Genomic DNA, 24,060 nt, shown 5'->3' with positions numbered 1-24,060 from the left:
ATGGAGGCAGAAGGAGAACCAGAATCCTGCCTCCACCCTCCATCCTTAGCGGGACTTGGGTGGGGACAGGTCCTAAGCAGTTAATCCAAATACTTATTTACTCCCTACAATGTACAAACACTGCACTAGCCCTTCAGCAAACAAAAAGGGTGGACAAGATATTGTTTCATCCCCTGTCAAGATCTCAAGACACTTGAAATTTAAGGACTTCTGGAAATCTCTCTCTCAAACCTAAAAAAATAGCAAAGTGGCATTTGGTACATCCCAAAAGAGGGAAAAAGGAGACAGGAGCTATTGGAAATAAGGACACTGATACACACGGAACTCCGGAGATGCTCCAGGCAGCATGTGAGGCATTCCCCCATATAGCCCCTTCCTCAAGGGGTGACATTGTTCCCATATCATGTGTGAGCCAGCGCAGACTCAGAGAGATGAACTCATCTGTGGTCAAAGCTAGTGAGGGTTGCCGTCTAGATTCTTGCCTTTCTTGATCACCTGAGTGAGATGGTCTCCACTTCCAGCCAGGCACGGTGGGTTCAGGAACGGGAGAGTGCATGGGGCCAGGGCTGGGGTTTGTATGATCTTTAGGGATGAGCAAGATTTCAGGGGCGCCTGGGTGGCTCAATCGGGGAAGTGTCCGACTCTTGATTTTGGCTCAAGTCATGATCTCAGGGTCTGGAGATCCACATCAGGCTCCAAGCTCAGTAGGGAGTCTGCTTGAGATTCTTTCTGTCTCCCTCTCTTTCTCTCTCCCTCTGCCCCTCCCCTCACCTCTTACAAAATAAAAGAATGAGCAGGATTCCAGTCCGCAGAAAAGACAGGCAAGGGAAGATACTGACAGGGAAAACAGCATGAGGAAAAAGGCTTTGAGGCAGGAAGATGTGAGGCGCCTTCAGGGGAAGGTGAGCAGTCCATGGGTTTGGCTAGAATTGTAAGTTTGCCTGGAGGAGTGGCAGGGAAAGATTGGGTCACATTGTGGAAGGCTTTGTGGTAGTGTGGGCTTTGAGAAAGAGAGTGACCATGCAGTCGTGGTGTTGGGGTTTGGGAGGAGACTGGTTTGGCGTCTGGCGGCAGCATGCTGGGAACTGAGGGCCTGGGGTCCCTGAGGCAGATGGCCCAGTATACAGAGGTGGGGAGCGTGACTTCTGAACTCTTGAGAAAAGGTCCCTGCTAGTTCCTCCTCCTTCCTTTTATTCCTGTGGCCCAGTTCTTTGTCAGCTTTCCCTTCTCCTTAGGTGCCTAGGTGCCCTTAGTCAGCCTCCCCAGAAGTTAATGTTTAGATGGCCCAGGCATAGGGGAGAGTGTCTGGTGCTCCCAGCCTTAGCAGGCTTGCGCATGGGGCGGGGCGAGGGGCAATGGAGTGAGACTGAGAGAGGAGGGAAGCCTATTGCCAGGCCTGGCGGAGGGGGCTGGTGGCAGGGCCAGAGTCCAGTCAGGACATCCGGCACCAGTGCTCTCTCTGCAGAAAGGAGCCAAGCAAGAACTAGATGTCTGGGCCCTGGGACTGCCTGCTTGAGAGGGACACAAGGGGCCATCCTCAAGGCCTCCAGGCACTCCTGAGCTTAAAGGTATGCTGCTGGGTATGACCAAGCGGTGCCCAGGAAGCCTACCCTGAGTCCTGAACAACAGGCACTGGTGTCCAGTGTTGCCTGCTTCTGGGAAAAGATTTTGCCTCCCTTCTCATACCAGCCTGAAGGGGAGGCAGGTAAGCGACTGGACAGGGTGGTCCGCCTGCCCTGAGGAGTCTGGGGCCTTCTCAGGAGGAAGGGACTGGTGGGCCGAGCAAGTCTCACTGTCGGCCAAGACCAGAGGGGACGTAGAGGGTAGAGGGGGCGCATGGGGGGTGAGAGGAGGGTCTCCAGTCCTGGCTGTGTCCTCCCCATGGGCGGGTGGAGACACACACACACACACACACACACACACACACACACAGACACACACACACACAGACACACACACACACACACACACACAGACACACAGACACACACACACACACACACACACACCCCAAGATCCCTCTCAGTTAAGGAATGACCTTGACAGCCAGCACACCTCAGGCCGACAGAGGGAGCCCTAACTCCGCACTCGCCTTGTTCCAGGGCTGGCTGGAGGCAGACTTCCTGCGCAAGGTAGCTTTCCCACCCTGTGCAAGGGCATTCCTGTCGAGTGGGCGGCAGCGGGAATGGACTTTGCAGGATTGGAAGACTCTCCTCTTGGTCAAGGGGAATGAGAGGGTTCAGGGCTAGGAGGAGGTGCTCAGGGAGAGCTGAGGTCAGATGGGGGCAGAATTCTGGGCCCACGGCCCCATGTCCACCCCAGCCATGATCAGGGCCTTGCCTTCCTGCTGGAAGCCACCCTCTGACCCTTCAACAGAAGTCATCCCTCCCTGTTCCTATTGCTCTTCCCCAGCTGCACACCAAGCTTTCTGGAATGGGCGACACTACTCAGGGCTGCCTCTGTCCGCAAGTCCGGCCTGCTATATGGCCCTGAATTAGGGCTGTCCTAAGGCCGCCCTCAGGGGCCAACCCCAGAGCCTCATGGAATGGGTTAGGGGAGACTCAGTGGAAGCCCTAGCCCTGCAGCTCCCCCACCCCCACCCAAGGCAGCCCTCAGACCGCCTCCCTCCATCACCGAAGAGGCAGTGGGAGCCACAGCCTCCTCCTCCCCCCTCCCTGCTGCCGAGAGCGGCTGAGCCGGCAGGTTGTCTTAGCAACGGGAGGCGGAGAGGAGATACGCGGAGGGATGGAGGTGTATGTCACCGAGGAAGCTGCCGTGCTCCTGCCCCACGCCCCAGGCCCCTGAAGGTACCGGAGAGCCCTCCCCTCCCCCTCTCCCTGCCCTCTCCCCTGGCTTCCCCCACTCTATCCGATGTGCTTCTTTCACAGAGAATGTTCCCCTCCTCCCCGCCCAGCGACTCCTAGCCATTCCTCATGAGACACCTCATTCCAGGCCCCTGTCCACAGCTGTCCTTCCCCAGGATAGCTCATCCCACCCCTACCTCTGGCCACCCTTGCGCCGGAAGACAAATCTCCTGGGGTGGGGTCTGCTAGGGGGCGAGTGGGAGCAGGTCAGGAAAAATCAGGGGTCCTAACAGGCTGTGGTGGAAAAGCACCTGGTGCTTGGTCTCCCGGAAGGGTGGCAGGAGGTTGTGCACAACCGGCCGGGCGGGGCGGGGGCAGTGAGGGTGGGCTTGAAGGCAGGAAAGCGGAGAGGCTGGCTGAGACCCGGCTGGTTACTCATAAAGGCCTGGTTCCCCCTCCTCCAGGGCTTGGCCCCTCCTGCCACATCAAAGGTACACCCCCTCTCGCATCAGGTCCTGACCTTTTTTCCCCCTAATTAAATGTTTCTTCCCAGGCTTTCTGGTTCTTTCCTACGGGGCCCTCTCCCCAGCCACTCCCCAGCAGCTTAGTTTGAATTCTTTCTAGCCTTCCTCAGCCATTCAGCTGCCTGCCTTCTTCATTTCTCCTTTCTCGCTGGAGCCCATCCTTCCGTGTGCATTCATTTGTCTTCCCCGACCCCAGACAGCCTTCCCTTCCTGTCCCTACCTGTCCCTTCCTGTCCCCTTTTCTTTGAGAAAGAGGTCTGGGGCACACTCTCACCTGTCCCCCTCAAAACCCTTCCCCTGTGATTTTCCATTCAAATACCCCAGAGCCCCCTCCCCAGATTCTACATTTCCCCAAGGACAGCTCATACCATCAGCTGACCGGCTGTGGGCAGCGGTTACCAGGGCAACAGCAAGGTCTGCCTAGGTAGGCAAGTCTGCTGTGAAGTGGAGAGGAGGCTGGGGCCATGGCCAGGGTCAGCGAGCTGGGCTCCCTGCCCTGCCCCCAGGGATCACAAATGAACCAGGCTCTGCTCTGAGCCCAGGAAGAAGCAAAGGGCCAATGGCACGGTCCTGGAGTGGTGAAGGTTTTCCCACTCAGGGAAGGCACATCCTGTAGTCCTGTGCTGGGACTGGGCCATTACCTGGCAGGAAAATTCCCTCCGGATGCAGCTGCTCTGGCAAAAAATGGGGTCCTTCTCACAGTTCCCAGGGGCTCCGGGTGACTGAAGGGCCAGCCCAATCTCCCAGGCTGAGGACTGGGTTTCTCAGATCCTCCCGCTCATGCCTCACCAGAAGGGGCACCAGAATCCTTCCTTGGATGAAGATTCAGGCATCTTTGCCCTCTCCCTGCCCCTGAGGATCTGTGCCCTCCAGCACCCCAGGGAGGCAGGGCCCCCAGAGATCCTCCGTGGCCGCTTTTAGGTTTTGAGGAGGAGACACAGGTGCTGGGAGAAACCAGGTGTCACCCCTGGGTTATCAGCAGAGCCTCCTTTGGCCCCTACCCCAACTCAAACTCTGGCAGCTTCTGAGGAGGGGCTGTGTGTGTGTGTGCATGCGCGTGCATGAGTGTTGCAGGGCTGGGGCTATACGAAAGGGAAAAAGGCCAGCAGCTCGCCGCGCCCGCTTCCGATTCTGCTTCGTCATGATGCCTGGTTAATGCTTCTCTTGTTCGAAATGGACTGAGCTGCAGCGAGCGAGGTGGAAGAGCAGACACACACAGACACACACACAAACGCACACACCCTCCAGCCGCCTGCTATCAGCTGGAGGTGGGGAGGGTGCAGCCTGGGGAGCCAGCGGCCCGCCCCGCCAGACGCAGGCTCCAAGCACCAGCTCCGGAGAAGCTGGGTGGGGACGAGGGGGTGGGGGCCCAGAGGGTAGGTCCCCTCCTGTGCCAGCTCCCCCCACCCACCCACCCACCCACCTACCCCAAGCCGGCTTTTTTCCCTGTTATTTGTGCTCTGGGAAAGCACGGCTGGGTTCCTGGAAAAGACGCCTATTACCTTGGCTCTTGAGAAAAAGCGGCAGCCCTGAGACCTGGGCCTGCGCCTGCCCAGGCCAACCTTGGGGCCTCAGAGCGTCTGGGCCACACTGTCTGGGAAGAGGTAGGTGCCAAGGTCTCCCATCCCTACCTTCCCCTCTGTGGGTACTTTGAACTGTGGGTGGTGGCAGGGATCCCTTAGGGGGGGTCAGCCGTGGCCCCTGTTCAGTGGGAGAACCGGTCCTGCCTGGCCAGCCCCTGGGACTAGCTGGGTCTGAGCTCCTCAAACCTGATTTGAGGAAGGGGACTGTTCCGTACTGTCACCCCAGTACTCCCTTCACCTAGCTCTGTGGTGCAGAAGTCCAAGTGATGGGATGGAGGGGACAAGGGTGAGCAGGGGCACTGTTCTTTCTTTGCTGAATAACAGGGAGCGTGTGGGGGGGGGAGCATTCTCCCTCCCAGTGAGCCACAGATCTTGAGAGGCAAGCCAGACACACAGACAGACACCTGGATGCTGATGGTGATGGGTGGGCTCCCTGTGGGGAGGTACCTGGGGAGCCCCTTTCTGGCTCTTGGCTGGCCAGGCTGTGGTGAGAGCGAAATGCAGACTGAGGTTGGGTGGCAGGGCGTGGCCGCAAGCTGACCCGCTTGCTCCTGGCCCCTGCCGCAGGAGTGCTGGAGGGGCTGGAGGGACTGGAGGGGCTGGGGGCCCAGCAGATGCTCAGGCCCCAAAGGACCCAGAGGCGCCCTCTTGCTGGCTGTGCCCCTTGCTGGGCAGATGCGCTGCTAGGTGTTTCCCTCCCAGGGGACAGTGTTGCTGGGGCCTGGGAGTCAGGGGAGCAGGGACAGGTGTAAGAGAAGGAAGGTGGCTGGGCTTTGGTAAATGGGGGGGGCGGTGCTGTTGTGTATGTTCCGGTACACGTGCCTGGCTCAGGGAGGGGGGTGTCCACACGTGACACGGGTGGGTGTGGGCAGGGGGCCAGGGAGGCTCCGGGGATGGGTGTGAGTGGGTGTCAGCGGCGCCGTGTGTCACAGTGGGGAGGGGGGCCCTGCTGGCAGAGTGGGGGCGTGATCTTGCGAGCGGGGCGCCTGGGTTCTGCAACTGTGTGTCAGCGTGGGCTCCTGTGTGGGGGTGCTGTGCTGTGTCCACGTGTGAGCCTCCAAGCTGCCGGCCTCTCCATATGCTGAACAGTTAAGTCGTGCTGTTCACCTCAGGGTGCAGGTCTGTAGGGATTCCTCTTTTGGAGCTCACGTGTGTGCATGTGTGTGTGTGTGTGTGTGTGTGCATGTGGGTGTGTGTGCATGTGCGTGCGCGCGTGCGTGCGTGCGTGTGTGTGTGTGTGTACCAGAATAGGGATCCCCTCAGAGTTCAGAAAGCTGAATTTGGGACACAAGACTCTTGTGTCTTCCCTCTCTATCCAGCTTCTGCAAGGGACACCACAACCCACCAGCCGGAAAGACTATAAATAGAGGCCAGAGCACAAATGTGCTGAGGACCACTTGAGCCTGAGGGGTTGGGGGGAGCTCGGAAAGAGAGGCCTCTTCAGAGGGAAGGTAGAGAGAAAGGCTACAGAAACCCAAAAGAGATCTAGGAGAAACTGGGTGACAAGATGCATATTTGTGAGGTGGGAATGCAAGAGGGTGCCTGGGCCCAGGCCTGCTGCCCTCAGGAGCAAAGACCAGACAGGGCCTTGAGCAGGGGATTCTCGGACAGGGACCCAGACTCAGGGGCCATCTGCCCCTTCCTGAGGCTCTATCAGAGTGTGAGAGGATGCTGTGTAGTGTTGCCATTAGAGGAGCCACAACCCTCGTCCTAGCAGACAGAGCAGGGCTTTAAAAAGGGGGATGGGGAGATGGAGAAAAGGGGAGAAAGGGCTTAGGCTTCAGGGGTGCTCCACGAACCCCAGCCCAAAGCTAGGAGCCTTCCCCTTTTCTCCCACACCCTATAGGGGCAAGCATGAGTGTGTCCTACACACACGCACATGCACACGCACACGCACACACACCCTCAGGCCTCCCCGGCTGCTGCTGGTCTGCCCCTGCCCGCCCTTCCCCGCTCCACCCTGGGATGGGATGCTGTTTTGGGAACTGGTGACCTAGCTGGATCCTGCCTTTATTTCTGGCATTGAACTGTTGCCACAGTAACTGTGGGGGTAGGGCCAGGAGCAGGACAGTGTGAAAGGGAAACAGAGCTGAGGGAGGAAAGATGAAGAAAGAGAAGAAAAGGGGAAGGGAAAGAAGAAGTGGAGAAGGACCAGGGAGGAGGCAAGGCAGGCGGTCCCACTGTGAGTGAAACTAGAGAAAAGGGAGAGGGGCAACGTTCCTGCCCACCCTGACCTCAGCCCACTTGGACAGCTCATTTGCCTCATTTCGTAACTCCCTTAGTGTCTGCACCGCCAATGTCCAGCCTGGCCTGACCCTGCCCGGGGGCACAAAGCTTTTCGGCTCCTTGTCCACAGGCCAGGCTGGGGAGCAGGGATCTGGGTGGCTCCACCATGTCGGCCAAGTTCAGACTGAAGTGGGATCTCCAGGGACGCACCGAGAAGTGTCCACTGGCTTTGACCTGACACAGGCCTGGGTTGGAATTCCAGTCCGACTTCTCTTTGAGTGGCTGTTGGCAAGTCCTCCTCTCAGCTGTGGTTCCTGGGCTCTAAGTGGGGAGGGCGCTGCCCTGCCCTAAGGGTAGAGGGGATGCTTAAACGTCCCCACCTAGTGGCTGGCACAGCGGGAGCCCCGGTGGGCTTAGGACAGGAGGCCCCCAGCGGTGGTTCTTCCCAACCAGGGAGCCAGGGCGCTTGGCTCTTATCACCCCCAGCCTGAAGCCCAGAGGTTCTAGTCCTCTTGGACATGCAGATGCCAGGTGGGGGTGGGGGTGTGTGTGAGGTGGGGCTGGGCTGGTGGCTCTGATAAGGCCTGCTGCTGGGGGAAGGGTGGGGGAGTGCGGGGTGGAGATGGAGCAGCGAGGAGCCCTGCCCGTGAGGGGAGGGAGCCACCAGCAGGTCCTCTCCGCCACAGGGGCTTGCCTACCTCTACTGCCTTTCTCTCCCTTTCCTTTCACCCTGTCCTCCCTTCCTGCTGCAGCCTGCCCTATTGGTCTCTGTCCACCAGAGGCTGCTGGGACCTGGGCTGTGCCTTGTGCCTGTGTGACACAGGCAGGGTGTGTGTGTGACAAAGAGAGGGTCAGGACTGGGGAACAGGGAGGGGGGTGTTGAGAGGGAAGGAGCTTTGGGAAGGGGGGGGCAGTGTGTGTGTGTGTGTGTGTGTGTGTGTGTGTGTGTGTAGGGAGTTGCCTGCAAGATGGGATTTGAGAGAAGCCAAGAAAACCCTCTTTCCCTCCCTCTCTCCTTCCTTCCTCCTTCTCACTCTCCTCCCTCTCTCCCTCCTGAGAGAGAGAGAGGACACTCCACCCCAAATATTTCATCAGTAAGAACTTCACTTCTTAAGGCAAGCCTCACACACTCAAGTATGGCCCAGGGTCAGGGAGACCCTGAGGTTCAGGGGGCAGACCCAGCCCAGGGGACAAGCACCGGCTTGCAGACTGCTTTGGATAGGGTCGGGGGACCAGAGCAGAGACATCATTATTTCGAAACCCGCATCTGTTTCTGAGCAGCGCTGCCTGAAGGCAGTGTTTGCACACCTATGAGTGTGGCTTCAGGGTGGGATTGTGCTCCACCTGTGACTTTGCTCAGAGGGGCCCTTCCCTGGGCGGTTCCTCTCCGATGCACAGTCACTTCCCATGGTACCCACCTGCCCTCTCCCACCCCCCACGCCCCCCACTCCCGCGCTGACTGGTCCTCAAGGGGAGGGTGCCCCGGCCACCCCAGGCTCAGTCTGAGGCTCCAGAACACACCAAAACTCTCTTCTCCCTGGTAGCTCAGCCTCACTCCCACCCAACCTCATCTACTCTCCGCAGCCGCCGTCCCACCGACCTGTGAGATCTGCCTATGGCCTTCCCTGTCCCTTTTCCTGGGAAAATAAGAGCCTGGCCCAGGCTACACGGCCCTGTGTTGTTTCCCTTTTCTTTCCCTCTTCTGTCCTTCCAGGGAAGCCGAATTTCCCTTCCCAAGCCAGCCCTCCACTTGGGCCAGGACCGCATCCCTCCCCCAGGGGACCCTTCTTCCTCTCCACTCTTCCCTCCCCACTGCCTGCAAGTGAGTTCCAGTCTCCCCTTTCCTTAAACACCTTCAGCCAATCAGACCTCCTCTGAAGCCACTCTCCGACCCCCTCAGGCCCTTCTGCCCCACTCTCCTCCCCTGTGTCCTAGCCAGGCCCACCCTGCAAGGAGGCCTCACTTTTCCTCTGGAAATGCTCCCAGAGGCCACCAACATGGAGAGCCATACTCCATCCAGCATGTCTCTCCTTGTCTGGCCACAGACTGGGCTTCATGGCTTTTCCTCAGCCCTTCCCTCCCACCCTCGCTCTCACCTGTCCGAACTCCCTGTGCTCAGAGGCACTAGACACACTCCCTGCCCCCAGGAAGCAGCCATCTTCTTTTCCTGGTCCCTTTTGTGCCATCTGTGATGATTTTTCTTCTAGTCCCCTAGGTGTTTCCTAGGATGCTGGTTTTGAACTTCTTTCCCTTGGCGACCTCATGTTCAGACCCCCTCTGGTCAGATGGCTCCTAAATTTCTTTTTCCAGCCTGCTCCTCCCTCAGCCTCCGCATCCTCCTGCTCGTCAGCGGTGCCCACCTCCACCTCAAGTGGGCACCAAGTGAGCTCACTGCTTCCCCTTCTTCTGTCTCTGAGCCAGCCACCCACCTCTGTCCTGGGGGCTCTCCAGATGGAGTCTGTTTTGCACATTCTGCCTCTAGGATCTCTCCCATTGGCCTCTAGTCCATCTTGGGCCACACGCGAGGGTCTGGGCCCTCACAAGTCCCTGCCAGAACTATTCTCGTAGCTTCCAGGCTGGTCTGTCCATGCTGCCCCTTCCTGTCCAGTTCTCTCTTCCAGCCACATTCATCATCTCAAAGCACTGCTTGGATCTATCACTTAGTTGTTTGAAAGAAGTTTCTAAGCATTCTATGGCTTCTGTTGCCCACAAAATGCAATTGAAATCCCCTGGTCTGGGTTAGAGGCCTCCATAATCTGACCCCCAACCTCTTGCTCCACACAGATTTCAACCTCATGAGCTCTACAGTTCAGCCATATTTGCTGCTCCCTAGACAGACCCAGTGCTGCCCCCCACCCCCGGCCCCATGCTCCTACTTTTGCTCATACTGCCTTCTCTTTCAAGAGTCCAGTCTTTAGTTTTTCGCATGAACTCAAACTGGGCGTTCAAGGCATACCTCAAATACCTCCTGTAAAGAATATATTTTTTTAATTTTCTCTTTTCGACACCCCAGCAGAAGTGATCCCTTGTCCTGCGACCTCTCACAGCTGCTTCTATTATCTTATCTGGCATATGTAATTTTCTGCTTTGCATGGAAATTATCTACATATATGCCTCATTTCTGCAGGGGCAGCTTGGCTCCCTTGCCTCATCTTTTTTTTCTCCGTAAGACTTATCACAGAGCGTTGCCTACAGTTATTACAGAATAGGAGCTCAGGAAGTATTTGGTGAATGGATGGATAAAGCAAGATATGACTGGGTGGGTGGTTAGTTGACTGGTGGATGGATAGGTGAGTGGGTGAATGGATGGATGGACGGATGGAGATGGATAGGTGGATAAACACGTGGATGAATGAGTGTTTGGCTGTAAAGCTAAGCCATGTAGATAGCTAGTTTGACAATGGCTATTAACACAGTAAAGATCAAGGATGCCTAGGTGACTTAGTCGTTTAAGTGTCTGCTTTTGGCTCAGGTCATGATCCCTGTGTCCTGGGATCAAGTCCCATATCAGCCTCCTTGCTCAGTGGGGAATCCTGCTTCTCCCTCTACCTGCCACTCCCCGTTTGTGCGCTCTCTCTCTCTTTCTGGCAAACAAATAAAATCTTTAAAAAAAAAAAATAGTAGGGGCATCTGGGTGGTTCAGCTGGTTAAGCATCTGCCTTCAGCTCAGGTCATGATTCCACAGTCCTGGGATCAAGTCCCACATCAGGCTCCCTGCTCAGCAGGGAGTCTGCTTCTCCCTCTCCTGCTACTGCTCCCCTAGTTTGTGTGCGTGGGCGCTGTCTCTCTCTCTCTCTCTTTATCTCTCAAAAAAATAAAATCTTTAAAAAAAAAAATAGTAAAGATCAGAGAGAAGTGAAAGAGAGCTAACAGCTCTTTGAATGTATATTAGTGTTTATGCTGATCCTCAGACACCTAGTTATAAAAGCATTACAAAGGGAGAGCTAAGAAGGCCGGAGAAGGATAAAGCTCTGGAATGGAGTCTTTCCATGGGCACCAAATAGTTAGTGTGACGCTGACAGCCAGGGAATTGTCTTGGAGAAGACTTGATTCTAGAATTCCAAAAAAAACTTGAGAAATGTGGCAGATTTTCTTCTATTCCCCACAATGCACCTGACACAGTACTAGCAACACAGTACTTGCTAGGCGCTTTGAACCATGCCAGTGCTGAAGACACAGTCATTTTCAGCTCCATGACTGTGGACAGCTTTTTAACCTCTTTGAGCCTCAGTTTTCTCATCTGTAAATGGGTCTGCATTGTAGGGATATCGGAGGGGATGAGATGAATCATCCTTTTAAACTGCTTATTAGGGCCCCCAGCTGGCTCAGTTGGTGGAGCATGTGACTCTTGATCTTGGGGTTGTAGGTTTGAGCCCCACGTTGGGTGTAGAGATTATTTAAAAATAAAATCTTGGGCACCTGGGTGGCTCAGTGGGTTAAGCCGCTGCCTTCGGCTCAGGTCATGATCTCAGGGTCCTGGGATCGAGTCCCGCATCGGGCTCTCTGCTCTGCAGGGAGCCTGCTTCCTCCTCTCTCTCTCTCTGCCTGCCTCTCTGCCTACTTGTAATCTCTCTCTGTCAAATAAATAAATAAAATCTTTAAAAAAAAATAAAAAATAAAAATAAAATCTTAAAAAAAAAAGTGCTTATCAAAGTACCTAGCATGAGCATTTTAAACAGTATGACAATTGCTTTGTTATTTTGCCCTCCAGAAGTTAGCCCTCATTCTGGTTAGTGAAAAAATATGTTCCTGCATTAGGCAACATATAATGAAGGGCTAAGTTATATTGGTCTGTTTTTCAGTCGCACTGGAATATCAGTGAAGGGCTATGAGAAGGACTAGCATAGCAGGGAAGGCCTCCCAGAGCAAGAGCATCCAGGATCCGGGAGATGAGGAGGCGGACAGAGAGTAGTGGGAGAGCATGCGCAGAAGCAGGGAAGTGGGAGTGAGGGCTGCTCCTGCAGGTGGTTTTGGGGGTGGAGAGAGGGTGAGCCCAAGAATGGCCTGATACAAAGTAACAGGTGATAAGGTTGGGAGCACTAATGGCCATTACCCACTGTGGTAAAGACTGGCTATGGAATAGACATCAAAGTTCATTAGTCCTTGAAGAAAAAGAAATAATAATAGCTAATACTCTCCCTAGACTTGATAATGTTTTAAGCACTTTGCCTGTTATAACTTAACTAATACTCAGAGTCGCCCCAGGACAGAGATACTAGTACTTCCATTTTACAGATGAGAAGTGTGAGGCACAGAGAGAATAAGTAACTTGCCCAGGGTCACAGAGAGTCCCACTACCCCCATTGCTGGAAACCCAGCCAGCCATTCACTGAATGGTTATTGCAGGATCAACATGGGGGAGAGGGGAAGGAGGATTGCTAAAGGAATTGCCCATGAAGGCTGGAGACACCAAGACATGGACTGTGGCTCCAGGGAACTCATAATCTACTGCAGCAGACAAGACCCAACTCTCTAGGAGAGAGAAAGAGAGAGCAGTGCAGGCAGGGGTGTTGCCTTGCCTTAAAGCAGCAGTGCAGAGGGCAGCCCCAGTCCTCATAGTCTGTCCACCTCATAGGCTCAGTAGAACCCTCTGGGCTATGAGACAGAGCAGAGCACATTGGCCAATGGATTGGGGGGTGGGGCAGAGGGCCGGGGGCCAGCCCAGAGCCAGAGGGAGAAGCCTTGGCAAAGGCCAAGGGGAGTGAGAAACTGGGCCTGAAACCCGACTGCGGCCCCAGGACAGGGCAGGGCCCGGCAGGTGTGACAAAGCAGGAATGTGGAGGCTGCTCGGAAATGGCTGACCCCTGCAGTCATTTCCTTTCCAAGAGAACAATGGCTCAAAAACAAGTGCAGCCCCTCCGCTTTCCCACCTCGCTGTCCACACGCGCTGGCCCTCCTGGGGCTGAGCGAATGGAAAGCCGCGATCCTGGAGGGCGCCAGCTCCCTTCCGCCCTGCTCTCCCGAGCTCCCAGAGGTCCGGGGCGCCACAGCGCTCACAGGCACACTCTCCCTCCCCTCGCAGGCCCGGCGCTCGGTCAGCCGCCTGGAGAGTCGCTGAGGGATGAGGACGCCACAGCCCGGCGGAACGCTCTCCCTGCTCTCGTGGCCCGGAGCGCGCAGCGCCCAGGAGCCGGGCAGAGCCTGACGCCCTGTTGTTTCCCCTCGCGCACGGGGCTCTGCGAGTGACCCGACCGGCCAGCTCCCTGCTGCATGGAACGGCTGCAGAAGGTGCGCGGGGGCCGCCCCCACGGCCGCAGGCGGTGGGCGGCTTGGGCAGCGGGTGGGGGCCGGCTTCCCCGCGGAGGGGCAGGTCGGGCGTCGACGGTGCCACCTGGTGGCTGCCCGCGGCGCCGCACCTTGCGTCCCCAGAGACCTAGGGAAGCCCTCCCCCGCCTCCAAACCCGCCCCCGCCCCCTCCCCCCCACCTCCGCCCGGTGGAGAGCCCTGCCCGCTCCGGCCCTGGCACGCACGCTCACTCCCACCCGCCCGCCTTTCACTCTCCCCAGCAACCACTGACCTCCCCTGGGAGCGTCAGCTCCTCCCGAGACTCCAGTGTTCCTGGCTCTCCCTCCAGCATCGTGGTGAGTATCTCTCGGCCACCAGCACCCTCAGGCAGGGACGAGGGAGTGGGGTGGGGAACGTGCTGGGCCGCTTCACCCAGAGCCTCCCAGACGACGGTTCTGCCGGGACTGGTAGGCAGAGAGAAGCCAGAAATCCAGAGAAGGTTCCCCACAGCCGGCTTCTACTGGTCTGGTCTTGCCTCCTTGTACCCAAAGTGCTAGGTGAAGGACCATCATTTTTTAAGGTGACTCTCTAGACCTTTAAAAATTCAAACAATAGAATTATTAACTAATAGGAGCTGGTATCTCAAATGCTGCCCGTTTTCTTCCTGAGACATGGCAAGTCTAGCTTGTAAGGTCAGAATGCTAGTGAGGCTTTCAGCACGTCTGCTTCATTCCTGCCATTTCCCTTCAGGCCAAGATGGACAATCAGGTGCTGGGCTACAAAGACTTGGCTGCCATCCCCAAGGACAAGGCCATCCTGGACATCGAGCGGCCTGACCTCATGATCTATGAGCCCCACTTTACCTATTCTCTCCTGGAGCACGTGGAGCTGCCCAGAAGCCGGGAGGTGAGGGCTGGGAGGCTCCTCTTGGACGGGACTTGGGGCAAGGGCTCCCCCAGCTACACAGGGGAGGAGGCGGAATCCCTCTCCTGCTTCCTTTCCTGGCGGCCAGACTCCAAAACAAGAAAGGGAACTGTGGGCAGAAATCAACCAATGATCTGCCCAGTGTCTGTGGAGAGCCAGAGACGGCTGGAGGCTGGGGGGTAGCTCCACGTGGAGAACAGGGGAGGCCACGTTTGAATGGTAGCCTCACAGAGCAGGGGGTGAGGGGCCGTGGAGGAGAAGCGTGGGAGTGCACAGAAAGACCAAACTGGCCCGAAGCCCCTGGAACCCTTTACTGGGAAGCTGGAAGTCCTAGCAGAGTGACGATGGGAAGGCGTGGTTTCAGTTTCCCCTCCAGTAAAATAGAGGTGATACTTCCCCGCCCACCCTCCACACCAGGGATGGAAGTGCCAGAGGTAACCCACGGCAGCTGCTTTGGAAACTATTCCAGAAAGGGGTTGTGGCACCGCTGAGCAGGGGAGCCGAGAGGCAGGCTTGAGGGGGAGACTTGACCACCTGGCAGGGAGCCCAGACTCCATCCTGGATGCACAAGGTTCTTGGCCCTTACCCTGAGTGCTAGGCTCCGAGTATGGGGTCAGAGCCACCTCCAGCTGGCCCGTGGACCACAAGCACACTGCGCAAGATCCGTGCCTTCTCTGTGCCTGCAGAGAAAGAGAGGACTCTGCCCAGGAGAGCACTAAGAGGGAGAAGGCTGGAGGGCCCGTGCTGGGAACTGGCAAGGACTGAGAGAGAAGATGCAGCTCCAAGATTTGCCAGACACGGGTGCAGAGTTGGGTGGGGTATGAGGCAGTCCCTCCGGGGTTCTAGGGCTGAGGATTTACCCCTACCCTTGTGGCTCTGACCAGCCTCCTCTCCATCCGCAGCGCTCACTGTCACCCAAATCCACATCCCCCCCACCATCCCCAGAGGTGAGTCTGCCCCACACCTGACACTTGCCCAGCTCCCCACCCCCACACATATGCAGGGCCCAAAGGATGACCTCATCCTGTCGCCGACCAGCTCTGGGGCCATCTGTCTGTCTGACCCAGGACCTCATTTAGCCCTTTCTCCCTGGGTCGGACACCACCAGCAGGTCGAGTCCTTGGACACCCTTCCTCTGCCCTGGGGTTGGGGGCTCGTGGGCTGCTAGGGTTGGGGGGACAGAGATGGTGGAGTGAGGTGAAGCAGTGTCTCCATGGGCTGGAGAGGGTTAGGGTGGGGACCTGGGAGCTTCAGCCAACCGCACTTCTGCTCTGCAGGTATGGGCGGAGAGCCGGTCCCCTGGAACCATCTCTCAGGCTTCAGCCCCAAGAACCACTGGGACCCCCCGGACTCCGCTACCCCATTTCCACCATCCGGGTAGGTTTTTATGGTGGGGTGGGGCACCTTTCCCCAAGGACCTCTTTTTCCTACAGGCACCCAAGCTTCTTATTCTCAGTCCCCCCACTTTCTGGGGTATAGGCTCACTCCAGACTGGCCAGACCCCCTCTTGCCAGGACCACAGGCAGAACTCCCCAAAATGATGGGCCCTGTTGTGCCTTTGCTCCCACCCAACAAGAAAAGTGTGAAAACAGCCCCTTGAGGGACAGCTCCAGAAACTCCGGTTCTGTCTTGGCTCTGGGCAGGAGCCCCTGAGTTTCCTTGCCTTCTCCCATCCCATTTGTGCCCTTTTCCTCAATGAGCCAGTCTCGCCCACCATCAGCATATCCTTCTCATCGGCTCTTGCTCCCTGTCCACAGAGACCACCCGCCCAGATTCCAACATCTACAAGAAGCCACCCATCTACAAGCAGAGAGGTGAGGGCTCCCCTCCCTGAGCTGGACTGGGAGGCCGTGGGAGAAAAGCCATCCATAATAGCACGTAACCTCTGCCCAGTGCTTTTTGTTGTGCCCTGTTTTCACACACATGGTGCCACGGTATGACCGGGACAGGTGAAGGAGTCGGGGGCTAGGGTGGGCTGAAGTGGCCTGACTCGGGGTGAGGACTGACCCTGGCCTCCATCCGCAGAGTCCACGGCAGGCAGCCCTCAGAGCAAGCACCTCATTGAGGACCTCATCATCGAGTCCTCCAAGTTCCCTGCAGCCCAGCCGCCCGACCCCAACCAGCCGGCCAAGATTGAAACCGACTATTGGCCATGCCCCCCGTCGCTGGCGGTCGTGGGTAGGAGACCGTGCTGGAGAGGGGAGGGGAGGCCCGGGACACCACCTCATAGTCTGCGTTGAAGCTCCACGAGCCCACCTTCTCCCCACTGCCACCCTCTGTCCTTCATGACCCTCGTGGCCCATCGCTATTCCCTGCCTTCCTCTAGCTCTTGGTGTACATGGTCCTGCTTGTTGGTCTTCCCCTCCCTTTCCATTCACTTACTGGACCACTCAGCAGACATTGACCAAACGTCTGCATCCCGGGCTCTAGGATTGGAGCTCTGTTCTGGAAAAGAGAAAGTGGAATGAAAGAATTAGGTCATGTGACTATGTGTTGCCTACTCAGCTTTACCAGAAGGCTAGAGAACATTACTTTTATTTTTCTTTAAGGCTTTTATTGCTTTATGGAAAGAGACAGAGTGAGAGAGAGCACAGCAGGGAGGAGAGGGAGAAGCAGGCTCCCCGCTGAGCAGGGAGCCCAATGTGTGGCTTGATCCTAGGACCCCCAGATCATGAGCCTAGCCAAAGACAGATGCCCAACCGACTGAGCCATCCAGGCGCCCCCTCCTTTTATTTTTTACAAAGTAGTCTGTAGTATTCTCTTGAAGGGGCAGCCCAGCGCCTAATAAATGCTTGGTGAGTGAATGGCTGATTGACGAGCCTGCTTGTGCCCGTGTTCCCCAGAGACAGAATGGAGGAAGCGGAAGGCATCTCGGAGGGGGGCAGAGGAAGAGGAAGAGGAGGAAGATGATGACTCCGGGGAGGAGATGAAGGCTCTCAGGGAGCGTCAGCGAGAGGAACTCAGTAAGGTAGCATCTCGCTTCACCCCAGCCACCCTGCCCATATCTTCTTGGGGACAAAAGTCCCAGATCTCTAGCTGTTCTCTTCTGAATGGTTTTGTACCTGAAGAAAATCCTTGTAGGAAAATGAGGAATTCCGCTTCTTCCCGGATATCGGATTGCTGCTGCTGAAGGGACACCAGGACCTCACGCTGCTTTGGGGGAACACTAGTTAACTTAGGGTTAAGGGAAAGAAAAGGGTGCCCCCCTCCCAGTGCCAGGCTTCAGGAGGCTAAGTTTGTGGGAAGAGGAGCAAGAACAGCAGAAGAGAAGGTTTCGGGAGTCATGGAAAGGCCACAAGAGTGGCTGGGGCTGGTGCTCTGGGAGAGTGACCTGGGATGCAGAGGCCACTTGGATGCAGCACCGACTCCTTGCTCTCGGGGGTGGCCAGACCCAGTGTGGCAGCGCTTCAGACCAGAGTGACAGGCCCCACAGGCTCCAGGGCACAAACCAGCGGCTTGGGAATGCAGGTATCCGGCTCCGATGGAGGTAAGAACTGAGTACGGAAGTCTTCCTCTCTCTTTCTCCAGGTTACTTCCAACTTGGGAAAGATGATCTTGAAAGAAGAGATGGAAAAGTCCTTGCCTATCCGGAGGAAAACCCGCTCTCTGCCTGACAGGACACCCTTTCATACCTGTGAGTGCCACAGCTGGGGCCCCAAATCACATGGCCAGACCTCGAGGCCAGAACCACAGGGTCTGAGTCCGTCTATCATATGGGGGTACAGGAGACAGAAGGTTCTGTCACTGGCATGTCAAGGCACTCACGCTCTCTTCAGGGCAAGGATACCAGTCGTGGAATAAGACTAGGTGATAAAAGATAGTATCAGCTAAAGCAGAATGAACAAATTTTGTTTCATTGACAAAACATTTATTGAGTGTCTAACATATGCTGGACATGGGATTATAAAGAGTCAAAAGATAAATTCTCTTCAGACACTGAGGACAGCGTGGGAGCAGAGGCAAGGAACAGGAAATGTCCTGGTCCGCTTACAGGCCTGCAGGAGCCTGCAGTTCCAGAACGCAGAGTGTGCCTTGGGGTGACGGATCAGCCAGAGACGTGGTAGCCTGGGCTTTGGGTACTATACCTCCATCGCTGGAGTCTAGCCCGAACTTCCCCAGAGCCGCATGGCTGCAGCAGAGGGAGGGAGATGTGAGAACCCAACCTGAAACTCTGAGGCCTATGAAAGCCTAGCCTCGGAGCCAAGCTCCACTCCTGTTGGTCAGAGCAGCTCAGTGGGCAGCCTCCACTCTGGCGAGGGGAGAGGCATTCCATTGCCTGATGAAGGCAGTGGCTCCAAGGCACACAGGCTGGGAGAGAACAGGCAGGCCATCTTCGGAGATACTCTACCACATTTTCCAAGGGGCTGGGTAAGGGCTAAAGCTATGCCGAGGCCCAGAGAAAGGCTGTGGGCTTAAGAAACATACAGGAGATGGAGTCAGCCAGACTAAGTGGCTGATTGGATGTGGAGAGAGAGCCGAGTGGGGGGTCTTGGCTTGGGTGCTGGGTGGGGACAAACCTGGAACTGAGGTGATGAGGGAGTGTGGGTCTTGGGGGAAGGAGGAAGGGACCAGTTTGGGACATGCTGGGCTTGAAGCACATGTAGGTGGGAGCCGGCTCTTAACTGAGCCGAAGCTTGCAGGGTGAGGTGAGTCTTCAGCTTGTGTAAGACCTTGAGAGAAAATGGGATTGTGCAGAGAAGAGAGGGAAGGGAGGATGTTGAAGCTGTGCCCTGGAGCTCACCCCACCACCTGCCCCCAAGCAGGATTCAGGATGCGAGAGGCCATCTTCTGGCCTCGAAATGCCTCTTGCTCTTCGGGCTGGGGACTTGGGTCCAGGAGCGGGTGCTGAGGCCTGCAGGGACAGAGGAGCTGGTTGATCCAGGGTTAGGGTTGCATGAGGCAGGCCCTGAGGGAGGAGGGGCCGGGGGCCTGCTGACCACGGAGCGAAACTCCGGGACATGGGTAGAGATCAAGACCCTGGAGGTCCCCACGACCCTGATGAATGGATGTGCTGGGAGTGAGGCTAAGGGAAAGTTGCAAACAAGGAAGGGTGTGGTGCAGTGGCTGCAAAGTGGGATTCCGGGGCTTCAGATGTCAAGGTGCTGGCGTTGTGGACAAGACCCCCCGGGTGGCCATGTAAGGGGCTCCCTCAATGGGGGGTGCAGGTGGAGGCCACCGGGGTGGGGGATTCAGGGAGCCATAAGGGCCAAATGTGCACGGTCATCCACAGGGACACTGAGTCCCCAGGATGATGCTTCAGTATGAGTGGGAAGAGTTACAATAGGGCCTTCTTAGAGAATGTAGAATAGTGAAGGCGTGAAGAAAGAGGCAGGTGGCAAGATGCCCCGAAGGTGGGATTCAATCTTCATGTTCCACCAGATTTTGCTATTCAGTCAGAATTAGCCTTTCAACTTCCGTTTTGGCCTGACAAAGTGGAAGAGCCAAAGGTCTACTTCCTCATCATCTTTGGCATCCCTGAACTTGTATGTGATGGTGATCGTGTGATTGCTCAGGTTACGGTCATAGCTAATCCACCTAAACAATTTCAGACTGTTTTCTTAAGATTTTTAAATTTACTTATTAGAGAGAGAGATAGAGCATGTGTGTGTAAGCAGGGGGAGGGGCAGAGAGAGAGAAAATCCCAAGTAGACTCTGCACTGAACCCGGAGCCCAACGTGGGGCTCGATCTCAGGGCTCTCAGATATGACCTGAGCAGAAATCATGTCGGACACTTAACACACTGAGCCCCTCAGGGGCCCTGAACAATTTCAGAATTATGAACAGGCATGTCATTCTGACTTCGTAGTAACATTGAAATGGTCACTTTCAAACATAAATAAGCTTTCTAAAAGTAATTTGAAGGAGGCATGTGTGGCTCAGCCATTAAGCCTCTGCCTTCGGCTCAAATCATGATCCTGGGATCCAGCCCTGCTTCCGGCTCCCTGCTCAGTGGGCAGCCTGCTTTTCCCTCTCCCACTCCCCCTGCTTGTGTTCCCTCTCTCTCTCTCTCTGTCAAATAAATAAAAAAAATCTTTGAAAATAAATAAAAGTAATTTGAAGTAAAAATCTTACGTGCTCTGTAGGTTGAAATTCTGTCAGTCACTTGAAATGTAAATGTTTACTTATTCTCAGGAAAGGGAAATGCTGGGGTGCTTGGGTGGTTCAGACCGTTAAGTATCTACCTTCAACTCAGGTTACGATCCCAGCATCCTGGGATCAAGATTCACTTCAGGCTCTCCGCTCAGCGGGAAGTCTACTTCCTCTCTCTCTCTCTGCCCCTCCCCCTGCTTGTGCAAGCTCTCTCTCTTTCTTTCTTTTTTTTTTTTTTTAAAGATTTTATTTGTTTATTTGACAGACAGAGATCACAAGTAGACAGAGAGGCAGAGAGAGAGAGGGAAGCAGGCTTCCTGCTGAGCAGAGAGCCCGATCTCTCTCTCTAATAAATACAATCTCTTTTATTATAAAGTGAAATACTTCAGGGGCGCCTGGATGGCTCAGTGGGTTAAGATCTGCCTTCAGCTCAGGGTCATGGCCTCAGGGTTCTGGGATAGAGTTCTGCCTCAGCCTCTCTGCTCAGCGGGGAGCCTGCTTCCCTCTCTCTCTGCCTGCCTCTCTGCCTACTTGTGATCTCTCTCTCTGTCAAATAAATAAATAATCTTTTTTTAAAAAGTGAAATACTTCAATAATGACTGATCTTTGTAGAAACAGATAATTTCCTGTACAAAAGTAAAAAGTATTAAAAAAAAGTATTAAGAAAAGAAAAACAAGTTCCTCAAAACACATTTTGTTCTCACAAAACTTCCAAACAACAGCTTTTAAAAGAATGTTTTAAGAAGACAATTTCTTACAGTTTTGAATCTATCAAGGCTAAACCTTCAAACAAAAACTTTTGTCGGGGTGCCTGGCTGGCTTAGTTGGAGGAGTGTGTGACTAGTGATCTTGGGGTCATGAGTTCGAGCCTTTCATTGGCTATAGAAATTACTTACTTAAATAATTAAGTACACCTTAAAAACCTTTTTCAGAATGATTGCCATAGAATGCCAATGGTTTCTAGCATTTGGACATGAAAGTCTTGAGATCTGGCCAAACTAAGAATATTAGTTACAAAGTTCTTTTTTAGGAAAACCTATTAACTAAAAACCAGTTTTCTTGAGTTACAGTCTGCTGTGCAAGAAAGCTAAGCGCTACCATTGAAATGTGTGAGTTGAAAGTGACATCTGGTCTTGCAAATGGGAAGTCTACGTATATAAATTTAAGTCAGCTTTACACCTGCCATGGGGTTTGAACTCTCTGCCCTGAGATCAAGAGTCCTGTGCTGTGCAGACGGAGCCAATCAGGCACCCCACAGATGTGGGGTTGAAGCTGTGCCCTGGAGCTGCTGGTACAGTCTAGCAGCTTATGGTGCGGGCGCGGTGGGGGGGGGTGATCATTTCTGTATTGTAGTATCAAACGTCTGAAATTTGATCCACTAGTATTGCTAATGATAAGATTGTAATGGTTCTAATTATTTTGACTAAATTTCAGATATATTTTTGCAGCCCTGAGTTTCATTTTAGGATGGTGATCCTCTGGCCATCATTGACCTATCAATTCTAACACTCGGGCATTACACCCAGATGTGTGTGTGTGTGTGTATGTGTGTGTGTATTCGTTTTTAAAGATTTTATTTATTAGAGAGAGAGCACAAGCAGGGGGGAGGACAGAGGGAGAGGGAGAAGCAGATTCCCCGCGGAACAGAAAGCCCTATGCAGGTCTCAATCTCAGGACCCTGGGATCATGACCTGAGCCAAAGTCAGATGCTCAACCAACAGATTCATTCAGGCGTCCCCAGATGTGTACTTAGTGAGACAGTTCAGAGCCGCAAGCACAGGGCACTTGTGGAAGGTAATGGGCATTAGCCAGAAGCCAACAGGGCCCCCCCGGGCCCCCCCAGGCCCATGCTTCACCACCTTGCTTCTGGCAGGGGAGGCCAGGGAGGCAGCCCTCTCAAGAATGATGGTCAGAACAAAGGCACTGAACAGGCTCTCTTGCTCTCTCCCAGCCTTGCACGCAGGAACATCGAAGTCATCTTCTCTCCCCGCCTATGGCAGGACCACGCTGAGCCGGGTAAGATCACAGAGGAAGACCACAGACTGCAAGGGAAGTGTGCCTTCGGGTGCCTCAGAGGGACTGAGCTGCTGGGGCATCCTGGGGGGCAGTGCGGAGTTCCCCAGCTTCCTTCTGACCCCTTCATGTCCTTTCTAGCTACAGTCCACAGACTTCAGCCCCTCTGGGAGTGAGACTGGAAGCCCAGGTGAGAGGCAGGGACCCCCCCATGTCAGGCGAGCCGGGAACGGGGCCCCAACAGGCCCCAGGGCAGCCTGCGGCTGTGATGTGGGCAGGGCTGTGGCTGGAGGTTGGGGAGGTGGCACTGGCAGGTTTGGAGGCCTGCTGACCTCAGAGCTGCCTCTGGACAGTGACTCTTCTCTCCTGCAGGCCTGCAGGTGAGCTCCTTCTGGAGAGGAGCACGCGGAGCAGCAGAAGCCACAGACGGGTGAAGGGAGTGTTGGGGGGGAGGTGCGGGGCCACAGAGCTGCATGGTAAAGACACGAGAAGCCCCCGGGTAAGGCTGGGGAGGTCTCCCTGCCCCACTCTGGCTCACTGCGGCTTTGGTCTCCCCAGAACGGAGAGGGCCAGAGGGGGAGGATGGACCGGGGGAACTCCCTGCCCTGTGTGCTGGAGCAGAAGGTGAGGGGCAGGGGCAGAGCCAGGGGTGGTGGGCAGGGGACAGAACCATCTGCAGTGGGGGCGGGCCAGCCAGCTGGTGGGGAGAAGCCAGGGAAGCGAATGCACTAAGGGGTCAGTGATGGGAGGGCAGCAGGGAAGTTGGGGGAGATGGTTGGCAAAAATGGCGTGGGCCCCAGTGGCCCTTACAGGCTGATAGGTGGCCCAGGGAATTGAGGGGGGTTACGCTGACAGGAGGCTCTGTGGGCCTAAGGCTGCCCCCTCCCCTCTCCCCCAGATCTATCCCTATGAAATGCTTGTGGTGACCAATAAGGGGAGAACCAAGTTGCCTCCAGGTGTGGACCGGATGAGGCTTGAGGTATGCAGAGGAAATGGGTGGGAGACCCAGGGCCCTCTCTGTCTGAGTGTTCCCTTAGTCACCTGGCCCCGCCTGCCCCGAGCCCCTGTCCCTAAGCTGCCTCGGGGTGTCCCCTTTCCAGAGACATCTGTCAGCCGAGGACTTCTCAAGGGTATTCTCCATGTCTCCTGAAGAGTTTAGCAAGCTGGCCCTGTGGAAGCGGAATGAACTCAAGAAAAAGGCTTCTCTCTTTTGATCACCCTTCCCACTCCGTGACTGATGCTCTCCCCTGCTGCTTCGGGGCTCTGGAGCTGGGGCCGCTAGACCCCAAGGCATCATCTCTTACGGGAGCAGGTTGTGGGGGCGGGGGGGGGGGGGACGGAGGTAGGGTTGGCTCCACCCCCAGCTGAGGGGGAGCCAAGACCTCTGCAGGGCCGGGGTTGTGGAACTTGAACTCGCTTCCTCACAAGGAGCCAGGAGCCCCTTTCCCTCCCCCCTGGCCCTCGAGGCACAGGGCAAACCCCGTCTGGAGCCCAGCACACACAGAGATAATGTTTGCACCCTCTCCCACCCCACCTCCACAGGACAGCCCCCCCAAGAGAGTAAGGAGAAGGGAAGGCAGCACCTAGTGGGCAGGTGTGTTGGCCATCTTGACCAGTGGGTGGGTAGAACCCTTGGGCCTGCTGGGAGGAGGGTGATGGTGAGAAGCAGCT

The 24,060-nt window shown here is 55.7% G+C and overlaps 1 protein-coding gene across 9 annotated transcripts; it reads left to right on the top strand.

Annotated features, from left to right (window-relative positions):
* Positions 1-1,440: 1,440 nt before the first annotated feature.
* Positions 1,441-23,719, top strand: DMTN (dematin actin binding protein). 9 transcript variants are annotated; one of them, XM_044225194.1, is made up of 16 exons: positions 1,443-1,568; positions 13,160-13,365; positions 13,644-13,718; positions 14,113-14,268; positions 15,189-15,233; positions 15,564-15,663; positions 16,044-16,100; positions 16,312-16,464; positions 17,130-17,254; positions 17,815-17,920; positions 22,328-22,392; positions 22,531-22,579; positions 22,762-22,769; positions 22,948-23,013; positions 23,288-23,368; positions 23,490-23,719. In XM_044225194.1, the coding sequence occupies exons 2-16, from the start codon at positions 13,348-13,350 to the stop codon at positions 23,601-23,603; spliced, it is 1,218 nt and encodes a 405-aa protein (XP_044081129.1). In that variant the 5' UTR covers positions 1,443-1,568; positions 13,160-13,347; the 3' UTR covers positions 23,604-23,719. The 9 variants fall into 9 exon arrangements, with proteins under 9 accessions (XP_044081130.1, XP_044081134.1, XP_044081133.1 ...); XM_044225193.1 differs by having other exon boundaries at positions 1,443-1,705; XM_044225195.1 differs by lacking the exon at positions 15,189-15,233 and having other exon boundaries at positions 1,441-1,705.
* The last annotated feature ends 341 nt before the right edge of the window (positions 23,720-24,060 follow it).

Source organism: Neovison vison, chromosome 11 (genome assembly GCF_020171115.1).
Source record: "Neovison vison isolate M4711 chromosome 11, ASM_NN_V1, whole genome shotgun sequence".
NCBI lineage: Eukaryota > Metazoa > Chordata > Mammalia > Carnivora > Mustelidae > Neogale > Neogale vison.
This window is presented reverse-complemented; position numbering and strand designations above follow the sequence as displayed.